At 53.2% G+C, this 20,683-nt stretch overlaps 1 protein-coding gene across 1 annotated transcript; it reads right to left on the bottom strand.

Annotated features, from left to right (window-relative positions):
• Positions 1–5,067: 5,067 nt before the first annotated feature.
• Positions 5,068–18,773, bottom strand: LOC103172249 (ubiquitin-conjugating enzyme E2 R2). Its single transcript, XM_042342619.1, has 5 exons — positions 18,367–18,773; positions 7,595–7,681; positions 6,465–6,562; positions 6,141–6,275; positions 5,068–5,319 (listed from the first exon to the last, which is right to left on the bottom strand). The coding sequence occupies exons 1-5, from the start codon at positions 18,541–18,543 to the stop codon at positions 5,106–5,108; spliced, it is 711 nt and encodes a 236-aa protein (XP_042198553.1). The 5' UTR covers positions 18,544–18,773; the 3' UTR covers positions 5,068–5,105.
• Positions 18,774–20,683: the final 1,910 nt, after the last annotated feature.

Here is a 20,683-nt window from a genome sequence, read left to right as displayed (position 1 = left end):
CCCTCACAGCCCCCCTCCCACAGCCCTCACAGCCCTCCCTCCCCACAGCCCCCCCCACACAGCCCCCCTCCCCACAGCCCCCCCACACAGCCCCCCCTCCCCACAGCCCTCACAGCCCCCCCTCCCCACAGCCCCCCCCACACAGCCCCCCCTCCCCACAGCCCCACAGCCCCCCTCCCCACAGCCCCCCCCACACAGCCCCCCCTCCCACAGCCCCCCCCCACAGCCCCCCCTCCCCACAGCCCCCAAAGCCCCCCCTCCCCACAGCCCCCCCCCACACAGCCCCCCTCCCACAGCCCCCCCCCCACACAGCCCCCCTCCCCACACAGCCCCCTCCCCACAGCCCCCCTCCCCAAACCCCCCCCTCCCCCACAGCCCCCACTCTCCACGGCCCCCCTCCCCCAAAGCCCCCCCCCTCCCCACAGCCCCCACTCCCCACGGCCCCCACTCCCCACGGCCCCCCTCCCCCAAAGCCCCCCCCTCCCCACAGCCCCCACTCCCCACAGCCCCACTCCCCACAGCCCCCCCTCCCCACAGCCCCCCCCATAGCCCCCCCACCTTCCTCTCAGCCCCCCCTCCCCAGCCCCCCACGGCCCCCTCCCACCCACAGCCCCCCACCCCACAACCCCCCCACTTTCCTCCCCCCTCCCCAGCACCCCCACACCTTCCTCCCAGCCCCCCCCTCCCCAGCACCCCCCCTTCCTCCAGCGGGGGTGGGTTTGGGGTGGGGGCATTGTCGGAGCCGCCATCCTTCGGCTGAGATGTGGATGTTAACACTCTGGCGGCGCTATTGAGGAAGAGAAAGAAAGAAAGGAGTTTCTCTCTCTCTCTCTCTCTCTGTCTCTCCCCCGGTGTCCCGGCCGCCAAATCCTGAATAAAACCCTCGCTCCGTGGCCGTTTGTGGGACATCGCTGCGCGCAAAACCGCCCGCCCCCTCCCACCCGAACAAAAAAAAAACACAATCGATCCACTCTACGTGTAGTGTGTCCTTTGAAGCACTTTGCAACCTCTCAATGACACGATAAGGCATTATGTCAAATGCAAGAATTATTATTATTACTCCCTCTCATTTCTACCTCCCACACGCCCCCCCCACCTCCCCACCCTCCCGTTCACTGCCCAAACACAAAATCCTTCCCCCACTGACTCAAAAATACTTCTGCATTTTTTTTTGGCAAACCTACTGTTGCCCAAAAGCAAACATTGTACTTCTGTATTATGTTAAGGCCCCATCCATCAATGGACAAGGCCCTCTGATCCACCTCTGATCTGTTCTGCTTTAGCTGATCTCATCGTCTTTTAGGCTGACAATGCCCCAGTCAATCATTTCCTCGCTGTTTATTACTGGATGCAAATTGCCCGCCGCATTTACATATAATTACACAGGCTCAACACTTCACAACAACATGGTGATGTTTGTTGAGATGTCCTCGTCACTGTATTAAATGCAAGGATTCTCTCAACCAGACTGGGATGTCACAGAGCTGGGACGAGAGAACATCAATCTGAGCACTGTGGCATTGTAGTAATAATAATAATAATAATAATAACAATCCTTGCATTTGATGTTACACTTTATTGCGTCTTCGAGCTGTCTCAAAGCGCTGCACAGAATATACTGTCGTGATGTGTAGTGACTGTATATTTTGCGGGCAAAATGCAGCAGCCAATTGTGCACAAACCATGGTGGATTGAGTGACCAAATTATTATGATTGTTATTATTAATTATTGTGCGAGAAGAGGGCGAGTTCTTTCAACAACAACTTGCATTTACGCAGCGCCCTTCAGGCGGGGGGGGGGGGGGGGGGAAGCGTTTCAGAAGGCTTTCACTGCAGCCTAGGCTCCTGCAGGGTGCTCGAGGGTTAAAGCAAAGTGCTGATGGCGGGTTTTTTCTCCTTCCTGGGGCTGGGGCGGCTGCCAAAAGCAAACTCTCTCTTGTTCCAACCGTGACATCACACGGTAACAGCCTCCTCCGTGCAGTGGCAGACTTCAGGCCTCGAAACGAAGAGGCAGCTTTTCTTTTTAAGCAAACCCCCAGGCTGCAGACTGGGGCCTGGACTGCTCACCAAAGAGAGCAGAGGGCTTCAATAATAATAATAATAATATCTTTTAAAAAAAACGCCTTCCTAGCAACTATGACACAAATAAACTTTTGTCCAAACCTTCTCAACACTTGTGTTCCAGCAGCTCAAATGTCCTCTGGCGTTTTGACTCCTGTCTGAACCGGGGTTTTTCCTGGTTTGGTTGGCAATGAAGACATTAGCACCACCTCGTGGAACGTCAAGTGGAGCTGGTCGCTGTTTGACAGCAAGACGGAGCTAGCACAACATGTAGTCCTAATTATTGCCAGAGTGCACCGCTGAGCATTGGCCAAACCAGGCACGTGGTTGCACGCAGGCTATTCTGGGAATGTTGCCATGAGTCTGGTTCGCAGAGCGCGCCAGGATTTCTCACTCAGCACCGTCCCACGTGGAGTCGTGTAGCTCAGCGGTCGGTCAGAGCGCTCGCCTCGCAAGCGAGAGCACCCGGGTTCGATTCCTCAAGCAAAATGCTTTACGCCACATGCACATGTTTACCCAGCGGTAAGTTGTTAGTCGATCGGCGGATCGCTTTTCCGAGGGTAATAAACCCTTCCCCCCAAAAAAATTATATAACAATGTGGTCACTCCATCCACGACTGTTTGTGAGACGTCGCTGTGTGCAATTGGCTGCCGTGTTTCGCCCACAAAATACACAGTGAATCCACTTTAGGATATATCCTGTGAAGTGTTTTGAGACGTCTTGGAAGACGAAATAAGGCGCTGTTTCAAACTATAATATGATTATAAATATTACTAATAATCCACTCACACTGGATTTGATCTTAATCCTGCGAGCAAATGCAGTCACTGCACTTTACAGCAAACGTGAAGCACTTTAAGACCGTTCAACCTGATGAGGCGTTATTTCAAACACAGGGATTGTCAGAAGCCGCAGTGCACAATAACGAGACAACCTCAAATTTGAGTCGAGGAGAAAAGTTGCATCAGTTACCAAGTCAAACTGAAGGCTGCGGATATCCTGAAAAGACCTTTATTAGATTTATAAACAAATAGGAGTACAAGAAAAAAAAAATAAGGACTAAAATAAAATTCTCGCAACAATCATGAAGTGACCGAGAGTACAACTGGCCTTTCACATTAACAATGTACTGGAGCTTAAATTCATTTCAGACACTGATCACTCGGGCTCCTCCCGACAAGCGAAGGATTTCAGTGTCAAAGTGTTCAGAGCCGCGGGACCCAAGTTAAAAGGACCCCCATATTTCACATTTGTTAAAAGTTACGAGCAAACCCCCCCCCACCAGCACGCACCCTCCCCTCCCCACCCCCCCACGCACACACACACACACACACACGTTCACAAAAAGCTACCAGCCCAGGCTTCCTCTGGTGAAAGGCAATCCCTACTGCTGACCCCATCCCTCCCTCCGCCGTTATAAAAAAAAAGTCAGAAAATTGCAACGAGTTTGACAATCTTCACCTTGTCTTGTCACCTCTATTGCCACTCCGCCGCTGGTGCAAAACAGGGGAGTTGAGCCCCCTGTGTGCTATAGGCAACTGTTCCCAATGTACCGTCTCACACACACACACAGAGAGAAAGAGAAGGGGGGTTGGGGGGGGTGTGGGGGTGAGGTATACAAAAAGCAAGCCATCAGAAGCCTTGTAATAGCTGTACAGTAACGGCGTGGCAGTTAGCCTGCCAAGAGGATGCCAGGTGAGCAGGACTGAGATACACAATGTCCCAGCTAGAGTTTTCTCTTTAAAAAATAGACGGACGGGATCGAAAATAGAACATTTTAAATTCAACTCAGTCATTCACTGCACCCACCCGAAGCACAAGGTTTTTTTTGAATGTTTTTTTGGACCAAACGTTATTGAACAGGTAGGAGGTTCAATCAGTCGGACAGTTTGGGGGGGGCGGGGGTTAAGTTTTTTAGATGCAATTTTTTTTATATATATATATTAAAAAAAGAGCGTGTTCAGGTTACAAAGGTAATACACACACACACACACACACGCGCACACATTAAATCCCGTGACAGGATTTCACTGGCAAGGAAGAGGCGAGATAAAAGATTCTAATACATATATAAAAAAAATATTCTGAATGTTTGGTGTTCCAAAGCTCGTTGCCGGAGGGGACCTCTTAATCGCTGCCTCATATGCCACACATGGAACCGTAGGTACGAAGGAGAAACATCACCCATCAAGTGAAACACAAAAGAGAGTGATCTACACTCAACCTCGCCCTCTCCCCCCCCCACCTCCCCCAATCAAGAGAATGTTTGGATTCCAATCAGCAGGTTTCACCTTAAACAGAAAAATTCAGCATTTAAAGCAAATCCGACTGCCTCTTCCTCCGCTGGAGTCAGGTCGGAAGGTCGGGGAGGAAATGTGGTGTCTGTGTTGAAAAACCAAGGAAATCTCAAATCCTCGAGAGCGACTGACTACAAGGAACCTTTATTGTCTATTAAAAAAAAGCATCATCCCTATGAATTAACACAGAGAGGGTGTGTGTGTGTGTGAGAGGGGGCAGCGGAGAAGTGGGGGGGTGGTGGGGTGGGGTGGGGTGAGAAGCGTTTAAAAACAATGATCCTATGGTATGAAAAGATAAAAGACAAAAAACAGACACACAGACAAGGCGCCCCTCCCAGTCTAACCTCACACTCCCTCTCCCCCAGACTCAAACCAGCAAAAAAAAAGTGGAGGGGGGGGGGGCAAGAGAGAAGGGAGGGAGAAGGGGGGTGGGAAGCGGGAGAGAGAAAGTCTTGCGAACAGCAGCCTGTCCTGACAGAGGGGGCCCCCCTTGTTTTTTTTCCTGAATAAATTCCAAATACATTTACTAGCGAGGAGAAACAAATGCACCATGGAATTTATTTACGTCCAAGAGAGTTGCAGCTCCCAGATCCAAGACAACGTGAGCTCCAAGGAGCCGCCCGCTTGCATCGCAGGGTCGGGACTTTGCCCACCCCTCCTGGCCCCCGCCCCAGCCCCCCCAAGAGGGTGGTGGTGGTGGTGGTGGGGGTGGGGGGGAGGAGTCGGGGGTCGGGGAGGTGAGGGGGTCATGACTCCTCGTTGCCCGAATCGTCTTCGTCGTCGTAGTAGTCACCGTCCTCGTCCTCATCGTCCATGTCGTCATCGTACAAGTCGTCGTAGAGCAAGTCTGAGCTGCTGTCGTGGGAGGGGGCTTTTGTCTTGACGCAGTACTCCGCCAGGGTGGTGGGCACTTTCACCCCGTCCTTCTCTGCCTCGGCTTTTGTGGCTAAAACTTGTTTTCTGCGGAGAAGTAAAGCGTGACACGTTAAGAGCAGAGCGAGGTTCCAGCACAGGGTGCGATTTCCTTTCCCTTCAGCTGATCACAACAAATCACGTTTGTACCTCGTCCTTCACGTTGGGAGGACGTCCCAAGGCTCTGAGACGCGCAGAACAACTGAGACCGACAACTGAAATCCGTGCAAGAATGACGATTAGAGTGAAACTCGCACAAGCCTGATCTGTATAAATTGAACAACAGCAACAACGAGCATTTACACAGCACACCCCCCTCCCCCCCCCCCTCACGCAGAGCGCTTGGACAGTGGCCGAGCACGACTCCGAGTCCGGGGTGGGGGGGAGGTGACTGGTCGAAGCAGAAGGTCTCCAGGTGCGACTTGACGACGGGGGAAAGGAAGGCGGAGGACACAGGAAGAGAGTTTAATCGCCCCAAGTCATACACCTTCCCCGTGTCCCGGTCAACAGTGCTTCACTGTAGTTGTATTTTTTTTAGACGTCCTCAACTGGAGTCAGTACAAGAGTTTAACTGTGTTGAGACGTCCCGAGGGATCGGGGGGTGAAGGTGTGCGCCATCGTTTTCATGGCAGATAATGACCCATATGTTGTGTGATATCTTCCATATGATGGATGGGAGAGGGAAGCATCTCCGGCAGTTTGTTCCAGATCCTCCGTAGTCTTGCACCGCTGTTTTATAACAGGGGGTAACAGGACTTTGCAGACACCCCGCACGCACAGGGAGGAGCTGGGGTTCGGGTAATTCAGCCTGGCCCCGCCCTCAGCCCCTCTTTCCCCAGTAATTACCCGCGAAAGACGATGTCGCTCACCTAATAATTTCTGCATATTCTTTATCCTTTCCTTTACTGTCTCGCCATTTCCGGAACATTACGGACGCATCCACGTTAGCCGGGGAGAAGGTGTTGGGCTCGTTCAGCAGCGAGATGACACTGAGGAGGATTGTCCTGGAGACGGGGGGGGGAGAAACCAAGGGGTGGAATGTTAAGGTAAAGCACTCGAAGGAGAATAATCATCAGTAATAACTTGGTACAGGATGACTGACCACCCACCCACCACCCCATCCACCCCAAACCTCCCCACCCCCACCCACCCCGACGCAAGGTTTGGGAAAGAACCAAGGAAATCAGACGTACCTGACATTCTGGGTGGGGTTCCATCTCTCCGAGGGGAGCTCTCCACTCTGGGGGTCATCTATAGGCGGGTGTAGGATTGAAATACAGACATCACCGTTCTACGGGCAGGAGAGCGAGAGAGAGAGAAACAAAGAGACTTCATCACAATCCTTCTCCGACCACAAGCTGGCCCATAAATAATCCTCACCGTCCTTTCACCTGACCATGTGTAAATGTACGCAGTTGTTGTTCCTTCCCACGACTTTACACTGTAGAGTTACGCAGCTGCTTGTACATTACAAAAACCCAAAACATTCTGAAGGGCTTTACGGAATCGAGATCGATCAGAAACGGAACGTCAAGTCAGCAAAAGCAACTGCTAATATGGGCCAAGAACTGGACACCTTGAGCCGAGCAGCCTGTTAAACTGGGCAATAAAAACACACAAGCACTGTGTCTCTCTGAAATCAGTCGGAGGCTTTCCTTCCCGTCAGCCTGAATGACGAGGCAAGTCTAGTGCTCGATCACTGTCCGGATGACAGCCTCAAGGTTACCACTTGGTAACAGGAGCCCTCCTCTCCGTCCCCCCGCTCCACCCGCCCGGGTCAGTCCCTCTCCCAGCAGCCGACCGAGAAGTTGGCTGCCCCACCAATGTCAGGCATAAATTTAGACAGGATTAAATTATAAAGGCCCATCGATTCACAAGCAACGAACAATGAGGCAGTCCTGGGTCTCAAATTGGGAGGAATATTATCCCTGCTGTGAACCAGAGACTGCAGAACATCACGGGTCTTAAGGATGTTTCCCCCTCCCTCTCTCCCCCCCCCCCCCCCCCCACCCAACCGCCACACACACCCACCGCATACAGCAAAGGACAATAAGACAGACAAAGGGACAGGACTGAAGGTTAACATCTCGCCCAAAGCTCAGCATCTGCCACAATACGACACTCGCTGAGCTCAGCGCTCTACTGGAATGTCAACCTCAACTGTGAGCGTGTGTCCTAGTCATGTGGCGTTCACACAAAACTCTGACACCGAGACGAGAGAGTGACTTAGGGAGGATCAAACGAGGAGAAGAATTGACCGCGCAACTCAACTCTGAGTGGGGGAGGGAGGAAACGAGAGAGAGACATCCTCAATTGTACCCACCTCGTAGATGTTGGGATGCCACATTTTCGTTAAGAACCTGAAGGCCGGAGGCGAGTAAGGGTAATCCATGGGAAACGTCAACTGTGCCTGGGTTAGAGAGAGAGAGAGAGAGTCCATTAGCAGGTGATACAGCAGCCAACCTAAGGTTTTGGCCCCGCCTGGGAATAGAACCTGGGTCCACTCGCTTGACGGGCGAGAGCGCTAACCACTGTGCTGCAGGACTCCACGAGCAACCGTTCAACAAAGCCCAACACGGCAGGAACCTGGATCCAACTGGTTCAGGCAAACAGCGAAAGGATCCGCGCCAGAAAATACACAGTCACCCCGCCTGCTTTTCAGGGGAGTAAGAATTCCTTCGAGGTAATTGTGTGCGATTGGCTGCCGCGTTTTGCCCACAAAATACACAGCCAATTCACTCCACGTTATATCCTGCGAAGCTCTTTGAGACGTCTTGAAGAGGTGACAAGGCGCTCTATCAAGTGCAAGGACTATTATTAGTATCATCATCATCATCCTCATCATCTCCAATACACAACCAGTGTTGGGATTAATTCCACATTTCGACACGAGTCGTTCTGGTGATAGGAATTAATCCAGAGGTCACCAGACTACAGACTGCTCCGACCCTCTTGCTTATTGCATCAACGATAGCAAACATGTCCCCACTCCATGTCCAGGGCTGTGCGCTGTTTACTGCAGATCAGATCTCCTTTAAGAATAATCCCTCCCTGTACTATCCTGGAATTCAGGTCATTGGAAACAACAATCCAATCACACAGTATAGCCCTGAAAACAGGGCAGCGAGTCGGAGACAGTAGGTCAGTCGCACACCAGAAGGGACCACAGAGGATCATTTAATAATATTAATGGTATTTGATATAACGCTTCATCATGTTTTCGAGACTTTCAAAGCGTTTCACAGGTTACACTGTAAAGTGGATTGACTGTATTTTGTGGATGAAACGGTGTTAATTTATGAATCAACCACCAAATTTTCCAGGCTAAAGATCCTCCACACACTTTGTCTCAATTGATTCACTCACTTTATGGCACTTTCCAGGACCTTTTCTGTGCACAGACTTGTCTCCATGTTTGGGTACAAATACGAACACTGCAACTGACAGCAACTCTCTCTCTTAAGTGCTTGGTGACCGCTCAACATTAAAATAAGGGTTATCTATAACTGCATCTCAGGAGTATTGTTCAGGCGGAGCTTATGATAATGGGGGGGGGGGGGGAAGAGAAAGGGTCTCGAGAAAAAAAAGTAATGGGAGATTAGGAACCAGACCATTTTGTAAAAGACAAACAGCTGCAGAAACAACCCAAGGAAATCTACATTCAGACCAGACCCTACACCCACACTCACTGCTCAGGCAATCCAGTCCAGTTGTTTAGCACCGTCTCGGTTAAGAAACACGGAGACTTTGTTCACTTTCCTGCTCCTCGAGGCACTGACCCGCACTGGGGGACTAATAATAATCCTTGCATTCGATACAGCACCTTATCATGTCGTTGAGACGTCTAAAAGCGCTTCACAGGATATGCCGTAAAGTGAACGGACTGTACTTTGTAGGCGAATGGCGTTTCCCAGGATGTCTTTCCGATGTGTAGGGCGCTATATAGTCTAATCTGTTGTTGTTGAAACACGGCAGCCAATTACACACAGCAGTGCCCCACAGACCATCGTGGAATGAGCGACCGCATTACTATTATTTATCATTTTTAAGGGATTATTAGCCCCGAAATCGATCCGCCAATTGACCAATGGGAAAAAGAGGACGAACATTCCTCCCAGCGTCTTTGGGACGTCCTCCTGACGTGAAAGGCGCGAAACAAACGTAATCTTGTTGTTATATTGCCTGCTGCGTTTTTCTACAAAAACACTGATGCAGTCTTGCGATTTGCTCCGACATGTTGAGACGTGGTGTGTGCAGTGAGCCCCAGCACTGTGTCATTTCAGATATGCCTGTAATTGGGCACAGTGACACACACACACACATACACACACACACGACACACACACACGAGTTTCAGATTTAACCTCAAAGTGCTCGCAAGAGCCAGTTTTGAAACCAAGAGGACAGTGAAATATACACAGACTACGTAACATCGTTCGACTGAGGAGCGTTTTTAAACCTTAAAACGAACTGCACCAACTTTAGTGTGTTGCCCAATAACCTACTGATGTTCCAATGCAGTGAGGTGAGGGTGTGTGGGTGAATAGGGAGCACCGGGAGTGGTTAAAGATCCTGTGACTCCATTGAAACGAGAAGGAAGTTTATCAACTGCTTGTTCATGAGCACGTGGTCAATAAGATTTGGAGCGAATCCCGTGAAGCACTTTAATACATCCTTTCCCCCATCATTAGACAGCGAGTCAAACATATTCCTAAATCTGCCGGCGCTGGTACGGATCAGCTGCCACACTCCATAAAACCTGAATTTCTCATCAACTGGATTTCGGGCAGAGTGTGATACAATTCGAGCCATTAAAGTGAAAGGCATCACATGTAAATGCCAGTTTATAAATAACACCAATTTAATCAGACACAAGGAGACAGCGCAGGTCATTCCTCTGCTGTACAGATATGTAAATGGTATGGGGAAGGGGGAGGGAGGGAGGGAGGGAGGGGGGAAGGAAAGGGCTTCAAATCACAGTGAGCTGCTTCGAGCAGGACTGAGACACCCCAAGCGCCTTCACAGACCAAATGCCTGACACTTCACTAGATAAATGGCTGCACAGAGGGCGCTCAGTGTCAAACACCTCCCAGTAAAAGCACACCCTGGCCCCAGAGGCTGCCTCCGCAGCAGGGATGACAAAGAACCCTTTCTGTCTTTACCCACTCTGCTCTCCCAGACGAGAGACACAGTATAATCTCCTTCGCCCCCGTCCCACGCGGCACATCCAGGTCAGCTCGGGACGGGTTAGAGACAGAGTAAAAGCTTTCTCTACTCCGTCTGGGATTTGCCGCCGTTGGAACATCAGCAGCTTCTCAAGAGATGCAGCGTTCAGGAATGGAGAGAGCGGAGGGGGGGCGGGCTGGGGGGGTGGGGAGAAGAGGGGAAAAGGGGTTATGTTTATTTAATTTTCTTTGCAAACTCGTCAAGAGACCATGAAGATTTCACCCGAGCGCTCAGCGAGTGGAAGGTAACACAAGCCAAAATGATCGGGGACAAAAAAACAAAAGCCCCAATCTGAACCAGGATCAGTGCTCAAGTGTCCGATCTCAGCCGGGGGAGGAGGAGGAGGAGGCGGTGGTGAAATCAGAAGCTCCGCAATCGCCCTCGGAGTCTGAGAGGAAAATAGAAATCTTTCGGGGAGGGGGTGGGAGGGGAAGAGAGGAAACAAAAGCGAGAAATGCGAACTTTCAGCCACAATTCTGAATCAACGGGAAATTTGGTGGTTCCGCAACACTTGAGCACAGACTGCACTCAAACGACAGAGGTGACCGTGACCGGCCCAAGGGGGCAACTGTGGAAATCAGTACCCGGGGGGGAGAGAAGTCAGATCATCAGATCACCGGGGCACTCGCTGAGCCTCAACAACAGATCAGAGAGATTTTGGGAGAGAGAGAGAGAGGGGACGGACGGACGAGAATCCCAAATAGGATCTTTCACGCGATGCTCCTGTTCCGAGTGGACGATGAAGAACGCGAGTAACGATGGGAAAAGAGACGGGGAGTTTTCCCCCCCCCCCCAACCCCACCCCACCCCACCTCGCGTGGGTTCCTGGCCAACAATCCCTCTGATGGTCAACGGTGAGAGAATCACCGACGCAAAACGACTGCCACAGAAACGGCGTTTAAAAAAAAAAAAGCCGAGTTCTTTGTTTCTTCCAATTGGAAGTGAACAGGCGGCTCAGAGACCAGATTTCCTCTCTTTTTTTTCCACCCCCCCTTTTAAATTTAAAGGAAAGGCTGGGAGTTGAGCAACCCTGAGCCGGCCATGACTCACTCCGTGTCCTCGGTGTTAATTAACATCGTCAGCCACGTCACTCCCTTCCTCTCCAGGCTGACGGGCTCTTTGGCTGCCAGAACGTGTGCAGTACAATGAAGCCCTGTCCGGGCCACAGTCTGACAGCCACAAAGAGGAGACAAGGAGCAACAACTGGGAGAGAGGGAGAGAGGGAGGGAGGGAGGGGGGAGAGTGAGAGGAGAGAGAGAGAGAGGAGCGCGAGCGCGTGCGAGGTCTGCACCGCCAACACATGCCACTTTCCCTCAAGTCCCCAGTCTTCAGTCTCGTGGCAGCTTTTCTCTGTGCTGATGCGGAAACGAATCTGGACAGCGAGCTCCACTTACTATATATATATATATATGTATATAACATATATTTTTTTTGGTGCTGCGCTTGGCCCACGAAATGCACAGTCACTCCACTTCACCGTACATTCTGTGAAACGCTTTGAGACGTCTCTGAGATGTGTCTTACGTCTCGGCGATGTGATAAAGCTCTAGATCAAATGCAAGGATTATTTATTATATCACACACACACACACACACACACACACACACGAACGGTATGATATATTTTGATACAGCGCCTTTCATGTCGGGAGGACGTCTTCGTGGCATTTTACCGTCAAACATAGTGACTGTGCGGCAGACACATCGGTTCATTCACCTCTCGGCTGTGAGCAACATAAAGCTGCCCACAAAACGTCACTGTTTGAGAGTGAAGCACTTTGAGACGCTGATGTAAAAAGGCGCTATAAAAAGACCAGTTCCCTTCCCTTTTGTGGCTATCCATTACGCACAGGGAGGGACACATTCGAGTGGCCCAGAAACCCCCCCCACCCCCACAACCAACCAACAACACTATGTCGATAGAGCCCCTTTCAAGTCGGGAGGACGTCCCAAAGCGCTGATGTTATGCAACACCAAGTTATGCAAACCTTCCGAGCTCTGGGGAAACCCACCAGAGAAAACTGAGCCATCTGCCCTCAAAGCCATGAGCAGCAGCGCCCATTGCTGGTAATTGCATTAACATGCTCAGGGCTCCTCCATTACTGTAAAGAGGAACTGAAGCCCTTGTGCTCGTGGTAGACAGCCCCATTTACACAGATCGCGCGATTACTTGCTTTCTTCATTAATAATACAGTCATTGCGGTCGGAGCGACTGCTTCGAGGGGAGATAATTATACAGGCTTTGTTATAAACAAAGGGAGAGAAACCTGCGCATACAGGACAGCCTCTCCAGAGCAGTCAGGTTTTGTAGATTCTTTTCCGCTTGTAAATCAAACACTATTATTAATAATAATACTTGCATTTGATGCAACGCCTTGCGTCTGCGAGGCGTCTCGAAGCGCTTCACAGGATATACTGTAAAGCAGATGGACTGCAATACATCGTGGGCCACACTCAGCAGCCGTGATAGCGCACAGCAGTGGGCGTCCCACAAACGGCCGTGGATTAAGTGGCCAAATTATTATTATTATTGTTAAAATTGAGTCGCGCTCTGGAAAAGCGATCCGCCAATCGACTACCTTACCGCCGGGTAAACAGAGCCGTGCTCCTTAACGTTCCGGCCTGTCTGGGAATCGAACCCGGTAACGCTCACCGGTAATCGCTTCGCTCGCTCCCCACCCCCCCCACCGCCCCGAAAACACCCGCCCTAATCCCTAAACGACTGCCAGCGCGGAAAGGTATAAAAGTTACAGGTGGGCGTGTGTTGTGAGTGAGCTGGTTATAAAGGGAAATGTTCTCTGCGCATCCTTCCCTCTTAAATATGTCCTCATTCAGTGTTGTCTTGGAAACCTGAGTTGAGACGGGACAAATTACATCAGACTCGGCTGTGACTTTCTCTCCCCCCCCCCCCCCCCACACACACACACACAGAGAAATACAGACAGAGACACATCCCCCTCCCACCTGCCCGCACCATCTAGGCTTATAGGTGTAGAGCAACATCTCAGGCAGGGGGAGTGGTGGGGGGGGAAGAGCCTGAGATACCAGAAAGCGACCACAGAACCGCTCTTGAATTTTTCCAGGACGAGGAGTGGGGAACGTGGGACCGAAAGGAAGAGAGAGAAAAAAAAAACAGGGACTCAAGCCGTTGAGACGTCTCAAAGCGCTTCGCAGAATACACTGTAAAGTGGAGTGACCGCCCGCAGGGAAAGGGATGCGCTGAGCTCTCCCCCCGCCTCCGCCCTCCCCCCACCATCTCTATCGCTCCGGCCCGAATCTACGGAGCGCAGCCCGTGAGCAAAATCAGCTGTCAACAGCCCTGGACGAGATCAGAGGCGGAGGGAGAAGTAACAGGACTCTCTCTCCTCCTCCTCCCACCCCACTCCCCGCGTTCCCTTCATCCACCAACCAAAAAGCTTTGATAATGTCGGAGCCGGTTTGTTCCCACAGTAATTTAGGAAGTACGAATTAAATTCAAACCCAGGCACATGGTGGTGAGAGACCCATAATCACAAGACTTCCCCCCCCACCCCCCCACCCACCCCCCTCCCGCGGCTATTAGCAGACAGTAACCCGAACCTTCCTGAAATCTCGCAGCGACTTTCAGCAGAGCTGGCAAACAAGGTCAGGTGCCTGATGCTATATTCAGCCGCTGATCTGTTAAGACCGCCAGCATCATCCCCTCCCTCCCTCCCTCCCTCCCTCCCTCCCTCCCGCTAACTCGGGCTCATTAAAAAAAGAACCACCCATCAGATGTGGATTTCAAAGGCTCGGCTCACGCGCTGGGGCCAAACACCCCGTCGCCGATCGTGTTGATAATAACTATAACAGTCCTCGCATTTCCTGCAGCGCCTTGTGTCGTGTCGTTGAGACGCCTCAAAGGACCCGCTGCACAGTGGAGTGACTGTGCGTTTGGTGGGCGAAACTCGGCAGCTGATTGCGTCCGGCGGGATCGCACGAACGGCCTTGGGTCGAATGATTATTTTTTTCAAAAAGAAATAAAGGGACTATTAACCCCGGAAAAGGGATCCGCCAATCGACTAACAACCGGGTTCCTACTTCCTGCTACAAGAGGTGCGTGGGGTAAGGAAACTTAGGTTCCCCCTTCCCCCGGAATCGAACCCAGGTCCTCTCTCTCTCTCTCTCTCTCTCGAGGCGAGACGGTTGTCTTTACCGGATCTGTATCAAATGCTGCCCCTTTTCGTGCCCCCTCCAAAAAAATAAAACGATTGAAACGCGAGGCTGATTGGGTGGCTCGCTGCAGCGGGGATGTGAGGGATTCGGGTGATTCAGCCCAACCTTCCCCAAACGGGAACAAGTATCAGCTGCGGCTCCTCGGAGCCCCGCGTCACCAGGCTTCACACACAGGCAGGGCATTCCCGCATCCAATAACACCCGTTTGGAGGCCACCGGCTAACGTACCTACAGATCAGACGAGTTACAACAGGGCAGCTCTAGTGGGAGCCTCTCCTCCGCTCTGTAAATCATCCGCCCACTGCTGTGAGCAATCGGCTGCCGCGTTCCACCCACCAAAGACGGTCACTTCGCTTTACAGTGCGTCCCGTGAAGCGGGAGACGGCTCAACGGTGTGATAAGGCATTGTGTCAAATGCAAGGATTATTAATAATAATAATTACACCAGGCATTTGCCAACTAAACAATTCGTAAGCTCCCCGTAAATTGCTCGCCCCGTCACCCCCCCGAGACAGAAGGTTGTGGGTTCAAGCCCCAAGTTTGGACTTCGAGCTGACACTCCAACACTGTGTTGGGTGCGCACTGCTTTATCGGCGGCTGCTGCCCTTTGGACGAGGCGATAGACCAAGGCGGGCGTCAAAGATCCCACGGTACATCCCAAAAAGAGAAGGGAGGGGGGTTTCTCTCTTCACCCCCCACCCACCCCTGGTGTCTTGGCCAACAACCCCCTCCCACCTCCCAGATAAAATCGGTCACTCACTTCATGGCTGTTTTGCCAGACAGTGCTGTGCGCAAATGGGCTGCTGTGTTTGCCTACGAAAACAAAGTCATCACACTTCACAGTAAAATCCTGCGAAGCAGTGCGAGACGTCTCAGAGACGTGATAAAGCGCCAGATCCAACGCAAGGATTAATTTTTAATACGGCCCCTTGCGAGCCTGGCTATCTTACAGCGCTCAGGGCGTTATTTCTTTCTCCCGCCCTCCCTCGCTGCATACGTTTGACTCAATGACTCTCCCGTCTCGACGGCACACGAACCGAGCGAACACTCGCCACTCGCAGCGAGGATCACCCTGAACCCATTGCGCCCGTTCCGACGAGCAAACAAACGTACTGATCAATGACATCAGCGCCGAGGGGGGGAAGCAGTCACGGCACAATTTCCCGCGCCACGCTTTCTGCCCCTGAAAACAGGGCAAGACGGGGCGGAGGGGGAGAGACGGTGCGTCGTAGGAAGTGCCGCCCTTCGAGCGAGACGTTAAAACTGCCTGCCTGCCCTCGGGTAGGAGGCTGAAGATCCCACGGCGTCATTCTAAACGAAAAGGGAGTTTCCTCTGGCATCCTGGCCTTCAGATTATATCAGTCACTCAGCTCATGGCTGTTTTGTGAGGCCTCCTCGTGCATAAAATGGCAGCCGCCTTTGCCTACGAATTCAACCAATATTAATAGCAACAACAACAATAATAATCCTTGCGTTTGATATAGGGCCTCGTTACATCATTGGGACGCCTCCAGGCGCTTCACGGGATGTACTGTAAAGTGGATTGACTGGATTTTATTCACGGTCTATCACTGTACAGAAATGGGGGAGGGGGGGGGGGGGGGGAGAGGGAGAGAAAAGTTATTTATAGGCAGTGAACTCACATGGCACAGCCTGCACACGGCTCCTGCAATGTCAATGCCCCACTTCCTCTGGACTTTTATGACCGCTGCGTCCCACCGGGTTTATACTTGGGCTCAGCGCCGCCTCCCCATGGCCAGCGAGGGCAGACGGGAGTCGCACGTTCCCAGCCTCGCACCGAGCGGCCGAGCCCCGACAACGGTCAGCCTGCTCCGACGTTACCACCGCTCTCCCCACGAGCGGGTTTTTTAAATGGCCGGCTGCTCGGAAGACATCTCCGTATGGTTTGTTTCCCTTCCTGCTCCGCAAGGGCTGTGGCCGCGCACGGCTGAGTGTAAACGATGACGCACGTGTGTGTGTATGTGTGTGTGTGGTGGTGGTGGGGGGGGGGGGGGGGACGGGGAGTGTGGGAGGGAAGAAAAAGGTAGGAACCCAACTCACCGCTTAACCACGTCCTGTCCACCAACATACAATTGGTCACCCCCTCACACACATACACACGCGCGCGCGCGCGCGAATGCGCTAGTGAGAGATCGTAACAGAAACTCAAAGCCATCACAACAGAATAAAATGAAAGCTGACCCCCCCTCACCCGCTTCCTTCTCCCAGCGAGGCCCAAAAGCCAACACACCGCTCTGGGGAAAATAAAGCTACTCAAGCGACTCGACACCTCTGATGCGTCTGCTCACCGGCTCTCTCGGTTCCCCCAAACCAACTCGAATCCGCCCGGTTGCCAGAAATCGAACCAAAGAGAAAGAAGAAAAAAAAAAAGAAAAGCGGTCCCGCCCGCAAAATATACTTTTGTGGAAAGGAATTCGCTTGCGAGGATATCCTGCGAAGCTCTTCGAGACGTCTCAGCGTGATTGAGGCACGGCCTCGAATGCAACGATTATTATCGTTATACATATATATAGATATACACACAGTGCCGGGAGCGGGAAAGTCAGTCGGTCGCTGGTTTCACTTTTTCAGTCAACTGCCCCAAATGGCTAATTACACAGCCGCGCGCGCGCGTGTGTGGGTGTGTGGGTGGGTGTGTGGGTGGGTGGGTGTGGGGGGGTTGGGGGGAGAGAGAGAGAGAAGAAACATTGCATTGTAACAGAGACCCACAGGATGGTAAGGGGATTGATCCTCTGATGATCTCGGCCGGGCTGAGCTACACTGACCTAAAACATGGTTCAAACTTGATGTCAGGTCCCAGGTAGGAAAACCTGTGCGGTGCCAGTGATGAGAGCCGCGCGCGTGGGTGTGGGGGGGGGGGGGGGGGGTCCAAATAACTGACAGCTTTTATTGGGGGGGAGGGGTGGGGGGGAGAGAGAGGGGGAAGAAGAGGATTACAAAAAAAAATCCATTAAAAATTTAGAGTTGAGGTACAGCTCAGCCTATGACCTAATGGAATCGCGGAACAGGCTGTAGGGGCTGAATGGCCTCCTCCTGTTCCTATATATATATATATATATATATGAAAAAGCAGCAGAGCGATTCTGGGCGGTACAATGGAGACGGGTCCATTGCCATTGTGTGTGAGTGAGTGAGAGTGAGAGTGAGAGAGTGAGTGAGTGAGAGAGTGAGTGAGTGAGTGAGAGTGAGTGAGAGTGAGAGTGAGGCCTAAACTGGTGAAGAGATGGAGAGATGGAATGGGCAATGGGGAGGATTTTTTTTCCAATGCCGTGGGGGAGGGGGAGGGGGAGGGAGAGGGACTGCAGGGGCCGGGGGTTGGGGGGAGGGGGGGGGGGTGGGGGGTTGGGGTGGGGGGGAGGGGGGGGGGGGGGGAGGAGGGGACTCAGTAACGGGCCCTGTGGAGGGTAACAATGGTCCGGGACAGACTGGGCCCAGAGGGCAGAGAGAAGAAGAGGCAAAAGTGTCCGAGGACTCTCTCTCTCTCTGTGTCTCTCTCTCTCTTTGGGGCTTCATTCATTGATCAGAGAGAGAGAGCAGCAGAAGGGCAGAGAGAGGCCCCGACCCCCCCCACACCGGTCATCTCCCGACAGAGGGGACAGTGAAGGCGCCAACGAGACGACACAGACAGACAGACAGACGGACAGACGGACGTACCTTGAAGTACCCCCCCTCATAGTGGGTGTTGGGCGGCCCGAAGATGGCCACTTCCCAGTTGTAGAGGTCGGACTCGTCCACCAGAGTGATCTTGAAGCCCTCCACCGGCTCCTCCTGTAGACTCTTCAGCTCCAACATCAGCGCTTTCTGGGAGCTGCTGGTCTGCTGGTGAGCCATGGCGGCCGTCTGTCTGTCTGTCTGTCTGTCTGTGTCTGTCTGTCTGCCTTCCTGCCTTGCGAAGCGCTCGCTGTGCGGTGCGAAGAGGAGGAGGAGGAGGAGGTGGTGGCTGTTGTTGTTGTTGTTGTGGGGGTGTGGGGGAGGAGGAGGGGGGGAGAAGAGGAGAGGAGAGGGTCGGTGGGCGGCTACTGAACCAGGAAACGCCGAGGTCCCGCGGGGGGGGGGGGGGAAGGGGGAGATCGCTTAGGCCTCGGACTGAATACTGAGAGCTCGGTTAAAGGGGGGGGGGGGGGAGGGAGGGGGGAAATAAAGGGGGTGATGGGGGGTGGGGGTGGGGGGGGTATGGAGACAAGTAGTCGGGATTGAACGCCTGTAACGTGGGAGAGTGAGTCGGAAAGGGAGACGTTTGACTCGGAGCTGTTTGGCTGTGGGGGGGGGGGGGGCGGGGGGGGGAAGGGTGGGGGTAGGGGGGGGAGTGGGGGGAGAAGTGAGGGAAGGAGGGAGGGGGGGAAAGGAGGAAAAGCTGGAGGCCGACTGTAGGGGGAGAGGGGGGAGTGGGGGGTCGGGAGAAGCCGGAGTGAGTGGGTGTGTGAGTGAGTGGGTGGGGAGGACACAGTGTGGGGGGGGGGGGGTCGTGAGGGGAAGGGTGGGGGGAGTTTAACCCGGTGGGGGGGGAGGGGGGGAGAGGCGAGGCAGCGCTGACCGGGAGCCTCGCGCCGTGTGACTGACTCCCGATACACAGTGTGTCGAGAGCCACAGCAACAAATGTATCCAATCGGGACGCGCGCGCGCGCGCGGGTGGGGGTCCGCGGGGGGAGGAGGGGGGGGGGGGGGGGGTCGGGGGCGGTAGGGGAGGGGGGGGGGGAGGGGCTGAGGAGGGGCAACAAAGTATCAAATCACAGAGCAGCGGACAATGTGTCCAATCAGCGGCCGCCGCAACAAATGTATCAAACCATTAGAGCCGCCGCCGCCCCCCGCGGCCCAATCAGGCCGCCGCCCCCGCGGCCCAATCAGAGGCCGCCGCCGCCCGCAACCAATCAATCGGCGCCCCCTCCGACCCCTCCCCCCCCCTCCTCCGACCCCGCCCCCTCCACCCACCGTTCGCCAATCAGCGCCGAGCAGCCGCCGACAGCGCGGCCAATCAGAGCGGAGCTTCTCCCTTTTTTTTCCCCGCCCCCTCTCGGCCTATTCATGAGCAGCTGTTCAGCGGGAACCAATCAGAGGGGCGCGCGGGGGGAGGGGGCGGGGCGGCGCCGGGGGGTATTCTGGGAGTTGTAGTCTCCAAACTGCACATCACAGACTGAGCCGTTTTTTTGTGTGTCTGTGTGTGTGTGCTCTCTGTCTGTGTCTCTGTGTGTCTGGGTCTGTCTCTGTGTGTGTGTCTGTCTGTGTCTGTCTCTCTGTGTCTCTCTGTGTCTGGGTCTGTCTCTGTGTGTGTGTCTCTCTGTCTGGGTTCTGTGTGTCTGTCTCTCTCTCTGTCTCTCTCTGCCTGTGTCTGTCTCTCTGTCTGTGTTCTGTGTGTCTGTCTGTCTGTGTCTCTGTGTGTCTGTCTCTGTGTGTGTGTCTCTCTGTGTCTGTCTCTGTGTGTCCGTCTCTCTGTGTGTCTGTCTCTGTGTCTCTGTGTGTGTGTGTCTCTCTGTCTGTGTCTGTCTCTCTGTCTGTGTCTGTGTCTCTGCCTCTCTGCGCTCGGGGATATAAAGTGGATCAGTTATGCAACAACCACAACAAATGACATTTGTAAAGCACCTTTCACGTTGGGTGTCCCAAGCCGTCGAAGTACGCGCTATTCCACATCCATGACGCGTTGCTTATAATTCACTCAAGGTTGTTTGATGTGGAATGCCCCCCCCACCCCCCTCATGTTTTCCTGCTTTTAATGTCGCTGGTGAGACTGGCGAAGGAACACCGTCCCACCCCACCCACCCACTCACACACCTCCCTGAAACATCCAATGATTAGCAACCCCCGAATTTCAGGATTATAGGCATCTCTCCCTTAATAGAATGTGGTAATCTGGTTCACACGTTCTTTTTTTTGGGGGGTTGGGGATCAATAAAATAATAAGTATTACAATGCAGCAGCCAGCCTAACCCCCTCTCCGTCTATGGTTTAAACCCCGGCACGACATCACACTGACATT

Source organism: Callorhinchus milii, unplaced genomic scaffold (genome assembly GCF_018977255.1).
Source record: "Callorhinchus milii isolate IMCB2004 unplaced genomic scaffold, IMCB_Cmil_1.0 Scaffold21, whole genome shotgun sequence".
NCBI classification, from domain to species: Eukaryota; Metazoa; Chordata; class Chondrichthyes; order Chimaeriformes; family Callorhinchidae; genus Callorhinchus; species Callorhinchus milii.
The sequence above is the reverse complement of the archived record's forward strand: the minus strand, read 5'-3'. Positions and strand labels throughout refer to the sequence as shown.